This window comes from Lissotriton vulgaris, chromosome 12 (genome assembly GCF_964263255.1).
Source record: "Lissotriton vulgaris chromosome 12, aLisVul1.2, whole genome shotgun sequence".
Lineage (NCBI taxonomy): Eukaryota > Metazoa > Chordata > Amphibia > Caudata > Salamandridae > Lissotriton > Lissotriton vulgaris.
Window position 1 is genome coordinate 569,936,613 of NC_141700.1, and position 12,866 is coordinate 569,949,478.

Consider the following 12,866-nt stretch of genomic DNA (forward strand, 5'->3'; position numbering starts at 1 on the left):
CCACCAAGGTAATGCCTTGATGTTCCAGCCATGTCCAGAGGCACAGAGCCCCCCAACATAGGCTCCAGGACCCCACCCGCCCAGTTTGTTGCAATACCACATGGCGGTGGTGTTGTCCGTGAACACCTGCATCACACTTCCCCAGACAGAGGGGAGAAATGCTTTCAGAGCAAGCAGGATCGCCCAAAACTCCAAAAGGTTGATATGGAGCCCGGACTCCGCCGGAGACCAGAGGCCTCTGATCTCCGCCTCTCCCAACTGGCCTCCCCAACCCAGGAGGGATGCATCGGTCACCATTGTGTGCTCCGGTCCGGGAAGGGAGAGGGATCTGCCCCAGACCCAATCTTGATTCGTGAGCCACCACTACATGTGCTGAGCAGTGCCCTCCGAGATCTGGACATGATCGGACAGGTTGCCCTGATGTTGCGCCCACTGGAACTTCAGGACCCACTGCAAAGCCCGCATATGCCATCTGGCATGTGTCACCAGCAGGATGCAGGAGGCCATCAGGCCCAGAAGCCGGAGGATCAACCTGACAAACCCGGGAAAGAGGCTGAAAGATCGTAATCATAGCCTGACATCCCGGACTCGCAGCTCTGGAGGATAAACCTGAAACAGCGTTGAATCCAGAACCACTCCGAAGAAAGGGAGCTTCTGAGAGGGACTCGGGTGCGACTTCAGCACGTTGATGGAGAACCCCAGCAGATGCATGAGGTCGGCCGTAGTCTGAAAGTGGCTGACAACTGTCTGGGGCGAGCCCGCCTTCAACAACCAGTTGCCTAGGTAAGGGAAGACTGACACCCCAGACCTACGCGGGTGAGCTGCAACCTCCGCCATCACTTTCGTGAACAGCCGAGGGGCGCTTGTAACCCCGAAGGGGAGCACGGCAAACTGAAAATGCTCCTGGCCTAATGCGAACCGCAGGTAACGCTGGTGGGCCGGCAGGAGGGGGATGTGAAAATAAGCGTCCTGCAAGTCCAACGCTACCATCCAGTCTCCAGGGTCGAGGGCAGCCACGACCTGAGCCAGAGCCAGCATTTTGAATTTCTGCTTCCTGAGGAAGCAATTGACGTCCCGGAGGTCCAAGATGGGGCGATGACCCCCCCTTGGGAACCAGAAAGTAGTGGGAATAACAACCACTCCCTACTTTCTGGCCGGGAACGCACTCAATGGCCCCCTTGGCCAAGAGGTCCGTGACTTCCCGTTGGAGAAGAAGCAAATGATCCCCTGACATGCGGTGGTACCGAGGTGGCATGGCCGGAGGGGAGGACTGAAAGGGAAGAGAATAACCCTTGCAGATTATTTGCAGCACCCATTTGTCCGAAGTGATATCGCGCCATTGGGGGAGGTGATGGCGGCTCCTGCCACCCACTGGCGTGGGGTGCTCCACAAAGCTCAGACTAGGAAGGTTTGGAGGAAGGAGCAGCGGGGTGGAGGTGGACTGACCCATGTGCTGATTCCCCACCCCTGCGGAAGCCATGGCTACGGCCGAGCTGAGGCTGGTTCTGCACAGGCTTGTTAGAGGAACGTGGCTGGGTGACCCTGCCCTGGCCACGAAAAGAACGAAAATCAGGAGTGGCCGGGTTCTTCGCAGAAAGACCCAAGGACTTGGCGGTGTTCCGAGAGTCCTTAAAATGCTCCAAAACACTGTCTGCCTTATCGCCAAACAAGCGGGTGCTGTCGAAGGGCATATCCATGAGCGAGCCCTGGACAGCAGGCAAAACCCCAGTCTAACGTAACCAGGCGTGGCATAACAACGCTACCGTCGTAGACATCGCCCTGCCCCACTAGTCTGCAGTGTCGAAACCACACCGAATGGCGAACTTAGTCGCAACCTTTCCTTCAGCAATCGCCTGAGAAAGGACAGCCTGGACTTCCTCAGATCACTGAGGCAACACCTGAGCAACGGTATCCCACACTGTGTGAGAGTAGAGGCCCATCAAGCAGGTGGTGTACACTGACCACAGCCCTAAGCTGACCAAAGAGAACAACCGCTTACCAAACTGATCTAGTTTCATGGAGTCCTTATCCGGCAGAGCTGTGGGAATGGCACTCTGCCACGTTGAGGCCAGGATGACCAGACTATTAGGCTTGAGATGGGTGGTCAGAAAGGAAGGGTCGCCAGGCGCCGGGCGGTGGCGTCTGGCAACGTTTTTATCCATCGGAGCCCCCGTGGCTGGCCGTAACCAAGTGACTAAGAGGACGTCGGTAAGAGCATCACTGAAGGGAAGCAATGGCTCCAACGAAGTAGACGCCATTTGGAGCACCTCAGTGAGGAGGTTGGTTTTGTGGGCCACTGTGGATGAGGTCGAGGTTGAGGGCCTCAGCAGCCCGACGGAGCACCATCGAGTAGGAAGTGCCCTCCTCCATCGTGGGAGGGGGAGATGCAAACCCCGGGTGAGAAGAGACATCGAGGTCGCCGGCGTCTTCCAGGTCGTCCACCCAATCCTGCTCGGAGCCACATTGCCGGGTCAGGGGGGGGTCCTCTGATCCTTCCCAGTCCTCCTCCGCCTCCGGCACTTGAGCGGCCGGTCATGGCGGCAGGGCCGGAGTCGGAGAAGGGACAAACGGCATCGGAAATGGCCGGACCAGCGCCACCTCCCAATGCGGATCCCAGGCCGAAACAAAATGGTCCTGGAACAGGGGCAAGGGCAGACAAAACGGTAACAAATGCGGCACCGGAGTCGGCAACGCTGCACCTCTTGGCGCCGGGGCCAGAGCCAACGGCGTAGGATCCTGTGGCGCCGGGTTGGATTTGCTGGCGGAGCCGCCGGGCCAACAGGATTTTACCGCAGGGCCCGAAGTCTCGCTGGCGGGGGCCCGAAGTCTCGCTGGCGGGAGCCCGAGGCCTAAAAAGGCGGTCCATGGCAGCAAGAAATTCTTGCACCTGTTCTGGAGTCACCGACGGACCCGGGTAGGGCAGGTAGACCATGGGACTCCCAGGCTCCAGAGGAGCCGCAAGGGCGGAGCCCCTGTCCCCCTCGTCCACCTCCGAGGAGCGACAGGGGGACGTCGGAGAACAGACACGCTGCCTCGACTTCTTTTTATGGCGTCGCTTACCAGAATCCGAAGGCGAAGACTTGGAGCCCGAGGAGCAACTGCTCGGTCCCGCGAGAGGTCCGGGGAACGGCCCCTAGACCCGAAGCGGCGGTAGGACGAATGCCAGACCTCCAGCATTTTCCGGCGCCGCTCCCTCAAGGCCTTCGGGCCATGGCTCGACAGTCCCGGCAGTCGTGATCAGTCTCCAGGTAGTAGAGGCAAACATCGTGGGGGTCCGCCACCGACATATTACGGCGACAGGCCCCATAGGACTTAAAGCCAGGCATCCCTATGTGCACCAGGAGAAAAAAGTGGGGGGACAAAAGTCTCAAAAGTAGTCAAAATGTGACTACGGTACTTGCTCATCCGGATCTGCGCTTGCTGGCGCGGAAAAAGAAAGAACTGACGTCAGCAAGCATGGGTGGCGCCTAAGTAGTCTCCGTGACGCCATCTCAGCGCATACGATGCCAGTGACTGACGCGGAGCCGCAGGACGCCACCTATAGACGCGCAGGGGTACTGCTAAGCAAACCTTTCCAGATCCAGTCTGACGCCTGGGGATATTCTAAGGTAAGGAATCTATCACCAACGTGTCTCTTTCAGATATTAACTTTACGCTCTATTCGATAATTTTAGACCTGCTTCCCATATACTATAATATTTTAGTAAAGGAAAAGAAAAAGTTGAAAATAAAGGTATGTCTTTTTAAGTAGTAGTCATGTTCGCTCTCCATCACATTCCAACACATCAAAGTAGAAATCACCTTAATAGATCGCTCTGCGGAAATAGTACTGAAAGCTGAATGCATCAACAGCATTGAAGCATAATGAATGCAGTGAAAAGATCAAACGGAAAATGGATACCTCTATCAATGAAGGTAAGATTGCCAAAAAATAATCACTTTTAGGAGTAAGTAATAATGAATGAGTTAGTTTGAATTTAGAGTTAGTTTTGAATTAGTTTGATTATATTTGAGAAATCACAGGGAGAAAACAAATATATATATATCAAGTCTCTCCGTACAGGTGGCATGCGACCCGATAGTCTGGGCTGCACACAAAACGCCAGAGCGTATTTACATGATGCTACTTCTATTGCTCTCTCTCAACAGAACGCCACTCAAGGCAATGATTCAAAAGGTTTATTTGATATTTCGGCAAACATGGCAGATCCATCACAGCGTCAGAAGCATTTCGGCTTTTACAGCCTTTGTCACTACTTTTCTACAGCAAATCTTTAAACAGAGGATTCAAACCGAGCTGTAAAATGACAAAAGCCTTTTACCACTTCTGGCACAGTTTACAGCTCTGGATATGGTAAAATACCATCCAAGCCAACCTTGAATTAATAAAAGCAATTTCACCAATCCAAAGCTGTAATACTGTACCTCGATTGGTAAAAGGCTTGTCATTTTACAACTTGGCTTTGATGACACTGTGCTAATCCTAGGTTTAAGGATTTTGCTGTAGAAAGGGCAAAAGACATTTGGGCATCATTACGATGGCGGTGGGACCATTGTCAGTAGATAAGGATACCAGGAAACCATCTATTAAAAAAAGGAAATCTGATAACAAGGAAATGATTAAAGATGAGATTTCAGAGTGACATGCCATTGAAAGTGGAATATGGAAAGTTTCATATTAAAAAGTTGTAACAAAAACCACTGCCAAGTGTATGTGAAAGGAATACAATAAGCTTACTCAAACCATGATACAGGAAGACAGCATATTTATGATACTTCAAAGTCAAGCAATACATTTGGAACAATCAATAAATGCAATTACCAGACAACTCAACTCCAGGATAGGTATGTAAAAAACTGTACCTTTCATCAACCAAGGGAAGGAGGTATAAAGATGAGGGCAAGTTATCTGACATTCTGCTCCCCTTCCATATGCTTACCACCTTATGAAATGAAATAATGTAAGATTAACCAGATTCTAAATAGGGCATTTTTTCTGGATCCATACCCAGCATTCAGGAGTTGGAGCCTTAAATTGGAGAGCTACATCAATTTACAAAGCAAGGGTAACATGACGCAAAAACAAAGGAGTTCAGGAAAACCATCACAGCACCTTTTAAGACGCAAAATATAGAAGTGTGAAATAGTTCCTTAGTTAAAAGAGAAATAGTTAAATTAAAAATACTTCTCTTAAATAATCTTTCTTCTTTCTACAAAATCTATTTATTAAAAAAAAAAAAAAAAAAAGAATAAAAATAGGTATTTTCCTCAACTGACATGCAATAGGCTGAACAGCGTACAGAATTTTACTATGCTGGTAAATAATAACTCAAAATCAAGATCAAGTTTAATTACTTCTACCCATAATTTTAAATATTGACGTCAGAATTCCACTGAAAGTACAAACATTTTTAACAATCACTTCCTTCAGCTTGCCCTATGAAAACAGTTCACAGATCTATTACATCCTGACAATAGTAAATTGTTAAGACTCAGTCTTACAAGATGCATCTACTGGGTTCTTAAGAAGGCAGTATGCATATCACTTTAATTATGACTAATTTAGCTAGGTGCTCAAAACAAGACCATTTGTATAGTCCTGACACACAAACAAATTATAAGGGATATAATGGGATACATTAGGCATAAACATCGAAAAACTGTTTTGGAAAGTTGCAGAAAGATGTTCATTTTGGACATTTTTAAACGCATACAAAAATCCCTTGAATGGTAGGTATAGATCTAGATCTATGATAGACAGATGTGATTTTTATTATACATTTTCAAAGATAACAGGGGTGAATCAAATCCACACAAAGTTAACAGCGTACACATCCACGTCACTCAGTGAACCCACCACATGAACACAGGCTACTATACACCCACAGAAAGCATTTTAAAGTTCTCAATTATACCTCAAATCCACTGACCAGAGCTTAACCAAACCCAACGCCTATGCAACTTTGGCATCTTCAATAAGGACATCACATGAACATACAATCGGTTTCTCAAATAGCAAGTACCCAGTAATCCTGCTGGTGAGTTATGAATTTAAAATAGCACCCTACAGCTGCATTTACATGTGAGTAACTCAATTTTCCAGAGTACTCATACAGGCTACTATTTACGCATTTAATGTCGCATAGCCGTAAAAATAGCAGCGTGAACTGGATCCTTGTTCTCACGTTTTTAACATCTTATCACATACAATTTTAATGAACTGATATCTTTGAGCCTTATTCGGTCTCAAATAATTAATTTTGAAAATCCTAATTTCACTTTGTTGTGTTTCAACTGAAATTTCTTTATAAGCTCCTATAGCTCTACACTCTGGAATTCTACTATATCTGTTGGGGCCCCAGAGGTCAGCTCTATAAACCAGAGTTGCGAATCCTTAAAAGTAGGGTGTATATACATCCTGGGGCATTTAAAATGTATCAAAATATCAATCAAAATAGTACATTGTTAATAGAAAGTGATTACAACAAGCTATTGGCAGAATATACACATTATCTTGCAATGGGAATGCAAATTGAAATTAATGTTATCTATCTAAAGACAATTTAACAGGTCAAAGTCTTTATTAGGCATTCTTTATGATTTCTCAGTGGTGTGGAAAGTGCACATCAAAACAGAAAATAAATTAGTGTCCAGAAGGCAATGACGACAAATATGAGCATTGGCTTCCAAGAGCAGAGTTGTGGATTTAGACTAGGGGTGGGTTGAATGTTCCATTTTGCCCGCAGCATTTTGGTCACTCCGCGTTACTCTTTAACGCAGAGTGTTGACCAAATCCCGCTGCATGGGGGAATTTTTCCCTCATGAGACTCTAGAATATGCGACCTGGCAAGCTCGATTTGGCGTCCCTTAGTAGGATTTTGTAAGGCGGGCGGTCGTTGGCGTTCCCAATCGGTTGCGGTCAGAGGGCCGCTATTTGAGTAGAATTAATGCCGCTTGAGTATATTTTGTACTCTAACAGCAGCAAAATGGCTGTGTGCTCTTGCACAATGCCTGGTGCCATTTGCGCTGATTTTCAGTACTGCTTGTGCTACCAGCGCTACCTTGTAGAACGAGCTGCATATTTTCTGCACAGTTACTGAATTTCGCAGAACCTTGCAGAGTTTTTCTGTAACTCAGTGGAATTTCGCAGTTAAACTCCATGAGTTCCAGCCATCTCTAATCTAGACTGAACAGTGTACTGATATAAACACAGAATGATATCTTCCAAGTCAAAGAACATCTCAATTGAGAAAGAAGGAATAAATGTTTGAAGCTAATAGAAACCTCACAACCAAGACCCAGAAATGTCTAATGTTTGCAGATCACAGTCATAGAGGAATTGTGAGGTTAGTGTGGAACAGCGAGTTATTAAATAGATATTCCTGAAGGGAAGGAGCAGAAAAGGTGCTGCCAGGTTGTTTGTTTCATCATGGCATCTGTATTCCCTACAAAATATGAAAGGTGGCAATTTTAGAAATGCCTAAAATCTTTACTTAAGCTTGTAGTTAATCTTTGTGGGCGAATCTGGGCTCCTACAAGTACATTATCATTTTTTATAAATTTATCACGGTCATCTGCACTACACTTTTTGATAAATGTATCACTGTCATCTGCACTACTATCATAAGCATCTACATTATGACTGCTTGACCTTCAGGTAAGGCTGGCTGGTCTTCCAATATATTAAAGTACAAATATGGTTGTGTTAACCGTAAACGCAAAACAGCAATTGAAAACTCACCCCTTCATAATTCCTGTGTGTCACATCAGACCAGGAGCATCCCCAGAATGGTGTTTCAATGAGTTTGAACTCTAAAGCAATTCCTGTAAATGACAATATATGTTTAGATTTGTCAGAACTTTACAAATGAAATGAGGGGTCAGTCTGCATGTGATGTAAAGCAATACATATACACTATCACCGGTCGGTGGAGTAAAAGAGTCAAACAACACAGGTGTTTCACATTCCATAATTTTTTTTATTCACCACACCACCTTAGACAGGAACCAGTCATACGCAAATCACCTTTTGTCCTGCTCCAGTAAGTGAAGTCTGAGAAACAAAAAACAATGCTAGGCCCACTCTGAACAGGAACACAAGCATATGTTTGGTTCTGGTCTGAGGTGATATTGTGGGCAAATTAAAAAAAGAAAGAATGGTCCAAAATGAAGCTCCAAATAATTAGTTGGGATTTATTCAAACATTCCACCCATTATGTTTTTAGGTCTCGTCTGCGACGCTCTTGCTTGGGAGAGATATTGTATACAACAAGAGGCTTGCAGCATGCCCATGTTTAACATTCATTGGCCTCATTGTCACTAATTTGCTTCCTTCCAATTGGCCAGTACATTCTGGCTGCACTTCCTCTTCTTCCAGCTGGAGCATCGACCAAGTACTCTCACTGATCGCACTGTGATGGAGGTACAACTTATATTTTTCTCCTTCCCTGTAATGCTTTTTAAAACTCCTGCAGCTATGTTTTACTGTGCCACAAGCACTTCAAATAAGTCATTTTCTCTTTTGAAAATGTTGTTTATTATGGCAACAGGTGTTATCTGCTCTCAAATATATTTTCACTAAGACATATGCATGGGAATAATTGCTTTATGTGGTAGGCAGTCTTAACAAAGGTCATATATTTTTTTCTTTTGCACGCATAGGGGCGGTTTAACGGATTTGCTCAGAATGACAGAGGTGTTGTGCGGAGACCTAACAAGTAATGGCAAAGCCAATAGGTCTAGCCATTGAGACTACTGGCTTTGTCATGGTCTTTTGTTCATGCTGTACAGCATAGGTATTGCCAACTTTGGCAATGACTGGTAGTCATGCTGTACAGCAGTGTGGCTGCCATGCAGCAGCTAAACATATTAATAAACAAGCATTTGCAATGCAATAGGTCTTGCATTATTGAAAGTTTGAGCTATTGGCGTTGCATTAATATTTGCAACGCAAATAGCTCAAACCTTCACGAGTGCACTAATCAATGTGGAAACACTGAGACACAAACAGAGGAAAACAAAAAACTAGAGCTGCAAAAGTATACAAGGAATCAACGACACTGGAAGTAAAAAAAACACGCCTCAGTTTTGTATACTGATAGTTAAATAAATCATCTAATATGGCAAGAAAAGTACCCATGCGTAGAGTAACATCCATTAATTTGTACAAATACACCCCGTTCAGCGGCTTCTATGGGAATGAATGGTTATTTGGCTGTTTTCATTTTGTTTCAAAAAGGTTAAGAACACAGGATGTGGAAATGATCGGAAAAATCAGTATCACACATATTTTCATGATGATGGGATTGAGGATTATTCTGGTTGTTTAAAATGTTTTTTTTTATTTAGCGGAAATATAAATTATGGAATGCTTTGAAGGGGGTTTACTGAACTGCAGCACGCACGTGTTGGGAGGTTTTAAAAGTTATCTATTTTTTCAAATTGTGAAACTGTTTATCACTTAAGTTACTTAAGTGCATGTTTCGGGATGTACACACGCTTCACAAATAAAGGGATGTAATATCACAGAAGAGGTGCCTAATTCTGGATTGTAATGGCTGAGCGAGGGGTGCCAGGCCCTGGATTGGGCTGGAGTGGGAGTGGGTGCACAAAATACTGGGAGGCAGCAGGAGCTCATGTTTAACAACAGCTGTTGATATACATACATGTGTATATTTAAAAGTCTAACTAAAACGAAATGCAGCATATGTCTATAGCTCTACACTCATGCCCAGGCTGGTGCCATGAAGCCATTTAAAGAAGCACAGGACACAACATCGAACACGGGGATAAAAGGCCATTGGAAGTAAATATATTTAAGACCCAAGCCCACGGCAAGAGGATACTGAAGGATACAATTGGGATGAAGAATAGAAGAACAGCAAGGTCTGTAGCAAGAGATTGTGAAAGGTAAGTTTGGTAAAAAAAAATAAAAAAATCTCTGAAAAAAGGGAAAAAAACTAGAGCTGCAAAAGTATACAAGGAATCAACGACACTGGAAGTAAAAAAAAAACACGCCTCAGTTTTGTATACTGATAGTTAAATAAATCATCTAATATGGCAAGAAAAGTACCCATGCGTAGAGTAACATCCATTAATTTGTACAAATACACCCCCTTCAGCGGCTTCTATGGGCCAGTGCTGAAGGCTCACTGCGAGGCAAACCTAAAAAAATCAAGAAGCTCACCACCAAAAAGATATTTGAAATAAACCGTACAGAACAAACTCAGAGGCAACTTGGAAAAAATTCTAGAAAATAAGCATAACCACAGAGAGCAAAAAAGGGCTATGATGCCGTCTGACGGAAACAAGAAATAGAAAATGAGTCTTAAAGCAGCAAATTAACGAAAGAAGTTCACATCAACAATATCCAGAAAGAGGGAGAGGAGAAAGGCACAAGGATGAAAAGAGCATGACTGAGTAGTGAGGATTGTGGAAGGGCAGGATGGAGGAAGCAGCGGGGAGAGACTGATGAAATGGAAAGCAGATAGTAATCAAAGTGAGAGGACAGACAGATTTTGAAGAGGAGGGGGGGGGGGAAGGGGGCCAAGGGGGCCGCTGTCGAGTGTGGGTCAAAATGCAATAGACACCAGGAGAAGGATCGGCGTGAATCAAAACAACGCAGAGAGCAGGAGGAGTGCAGGGCTGAAGGAGACTGCAGACACATGCACTGATGCACTCTCAGTAAATGTGCAAAAGTAGATAAAAACAAGACGTGCAGCCACGAAAAGGAGCGCGCGCGTGAAAGTGAAACTGATCACAGTCCAGTTGGCGGCGCCTTGCACATGAACGCAAGCGCTAGGCCATCAAAAGCATGGCGTAGCACTTTCAAAACCCCGCTAACTAAATGTCGCGCCAGAGCAGCGCATGCACTGGCTCAGGTGAGACCTAAAAAAGGACTTTGATGCATCCATCGCTAATGCACTTTAATAAATAAAATAAAAATTGGTCCAGGGTTCATCATAGCTCTTTTTTAAGATAGTTTTAGCCACACAACAAAGCACCCACACTGCTGTTTAGCATGGCTATAATTAACAATCAGAGGGGGGAGAGAGAGAAATCAGAATGGATTTATTCTCCCTGGGCATATTTAAATAAACAGTTAGAATCCACTCCTTGAGATTAAGGGTGTCTCCTCCACAGTGGGGAACACCTTTATGTTTTTAGGTCCCCTAACACACCAACAGGCCCCTTGGTGTCATGCTTCATCATCGGGGTCATCGTACCCCTCTACGGGGTACGGCGTGCTGCGACCTACGGAGACGTGGGAGCACTTGTTAGACTATGTGTGGTGTTGGTGAGGGGGTATTTTGAATAAATGTGAGTGTATTGTGGGGTTTGGGAAATAGTGATAGTTAAAAAGAACCTGGCTCGTGGGGTGACGAAAAATTATTTAATAAGCCCCCGGGCTGGAGCTGTTAAAAATGAGGGTGGGAGGTCACTACGCTGACAATGTGCGTTACCTCAGTTTTGTGTGCATCGACATGTTTCGGTGCCAGAAGCACTTGCTTCAGTACGGGGTGCACAAATCCCCACCTTACTCACATTTCTCTAACTAATACCAGAAGTTTCTAATAAAAGTGAGGAAAAATTATAGTGCAGGTAAAAGTAATGTACCTAGCAAAAAAGGTGTTGTCTATTGATCAACCTGTAAAGGAATTAAGACAAAAAACATTTTTCTGGAGGTCTCTCTCTCCATATCCATAGGTAAAATGTCCAGTGGTTACAGGTGACATACTATAGCTGTATTCCAGTGCTTATAGTGGGATAAAAATATTTTACAAAAAACACACTAGACTCACTGAGACACAACATAGAGCACACACACTTAATGAGGACATTTTTGATCAGATGTTTTCAAATAATTTCCTGGTCGTAACACTATTGTTGGTAAAGAGGGAAAGGACAACGTTTGTGTTATATCCCTGTAAAGTGAGGAGGAAAAATGTCAATTTCATGCCATTACATATTTACAACATACTGTTTTTGAGTTGTAGATAAACCTCACGAGCCAAAACGTCAGGATCTGGTGTGCTAACTAGCACCTGTTTGAGAAAGAAAGGCATATTTAGGTCTTGGTTTAACTTACATTCATGTAGTGGTGGCAGTGCTCACAATCATCAGACCTTTCTACTCACGATTTCTACGAGGAAATACGTCCCGATCGATCCCTACGTGGCTCCGGTGATAATGCCAGAAGGAATTTTGAAACCGGGGTTTTATACCTTTTCCCGGGTTGGAGTTAATTAGTTAATTGCATGACTAAGGTTTCCTTATGGCCATATATGGTCATTGTCGGTTCCTTGCTCGCGATCATTGTTTTCTCGCGTCTTTCCTTCGCGCATGCGTCCATGCGGTGTGTTTTTTCCTGCTGCGCATGCGCTGTTATGGGTGTCTTTGTTACCCGTTATGCGCATGCGCTATCCTGCGCTTGTCTCATATCTCATGATGGTTACTTATGGCAATACGAATGATGTTTTTCTTCCTAACGGACACAATGTGCATTGCATTTCGTTGGAAAAAACGCCCACTTTCTTTATAATACTGCATTTCATTGTTTGCTTGTTTTCTTTTGCCAAGGGGCAGAGAATACATATTACCAGGATGAGTGGATATATATTCTAAGGATGAATGAAAGATGCAGACCCCCGGGCATATTATGGTTCGTCTGGTAGATGCTCATGTGGGGAAAGTCTGGAAATCTTCATGAGACACTCTGTTTACATAAATTGTATTTACGCCGCGTTAAAGAGGACATTCATCAGGGCATCATCTAAGTTAACTGACCCCAGGGGATATTGTCATTTAGAAGAAACACACAAAAGAGTAGAACAGGTCTATTGGTGGTGTGTGACTATATCAGTGAC

At 44.7% G+C, this 12,866-nt stretch overlaps 1 protein-coding gene across 15 annotated transcripts in view; it reads right to left on the bottom strand.

The window, feature by feature from the left end:
- Window positions 1-12,866, bottom strand: part of USF1 (upstream transcription factor 1) — a 173,608-nt gene that overhangs the window by 95,762 nt on the left and 64,980 nt on the right. For 6 of the 15 annotated variants that reach the window (XM_086945406.1, XM_086945404.1, XM_086945410.1 and 3 more), the window contains one exon: window positions 7,742-7,824. The exons of 5 other annotated variants lie outside the window; for them this stretch is intronic. In XM_086945406.1, the coding sequence (XP_086801532.1) occupies window positions 7,742-7,749 (8 nt within the window). In that variant the 5' untranslated portion in view covers window positions 7,750-7,824. Of the gene's footprint in view, window positions 1-4,863; window positions 4,944-7,741; window positions 7,825-12,866 lie in introns of those variants that run through there. 4 more of the 15 variants (XM_086945401.1, XM_086945400.1, XM_086945402.1 and 1 more) reach the window with 2 other exon arrangements.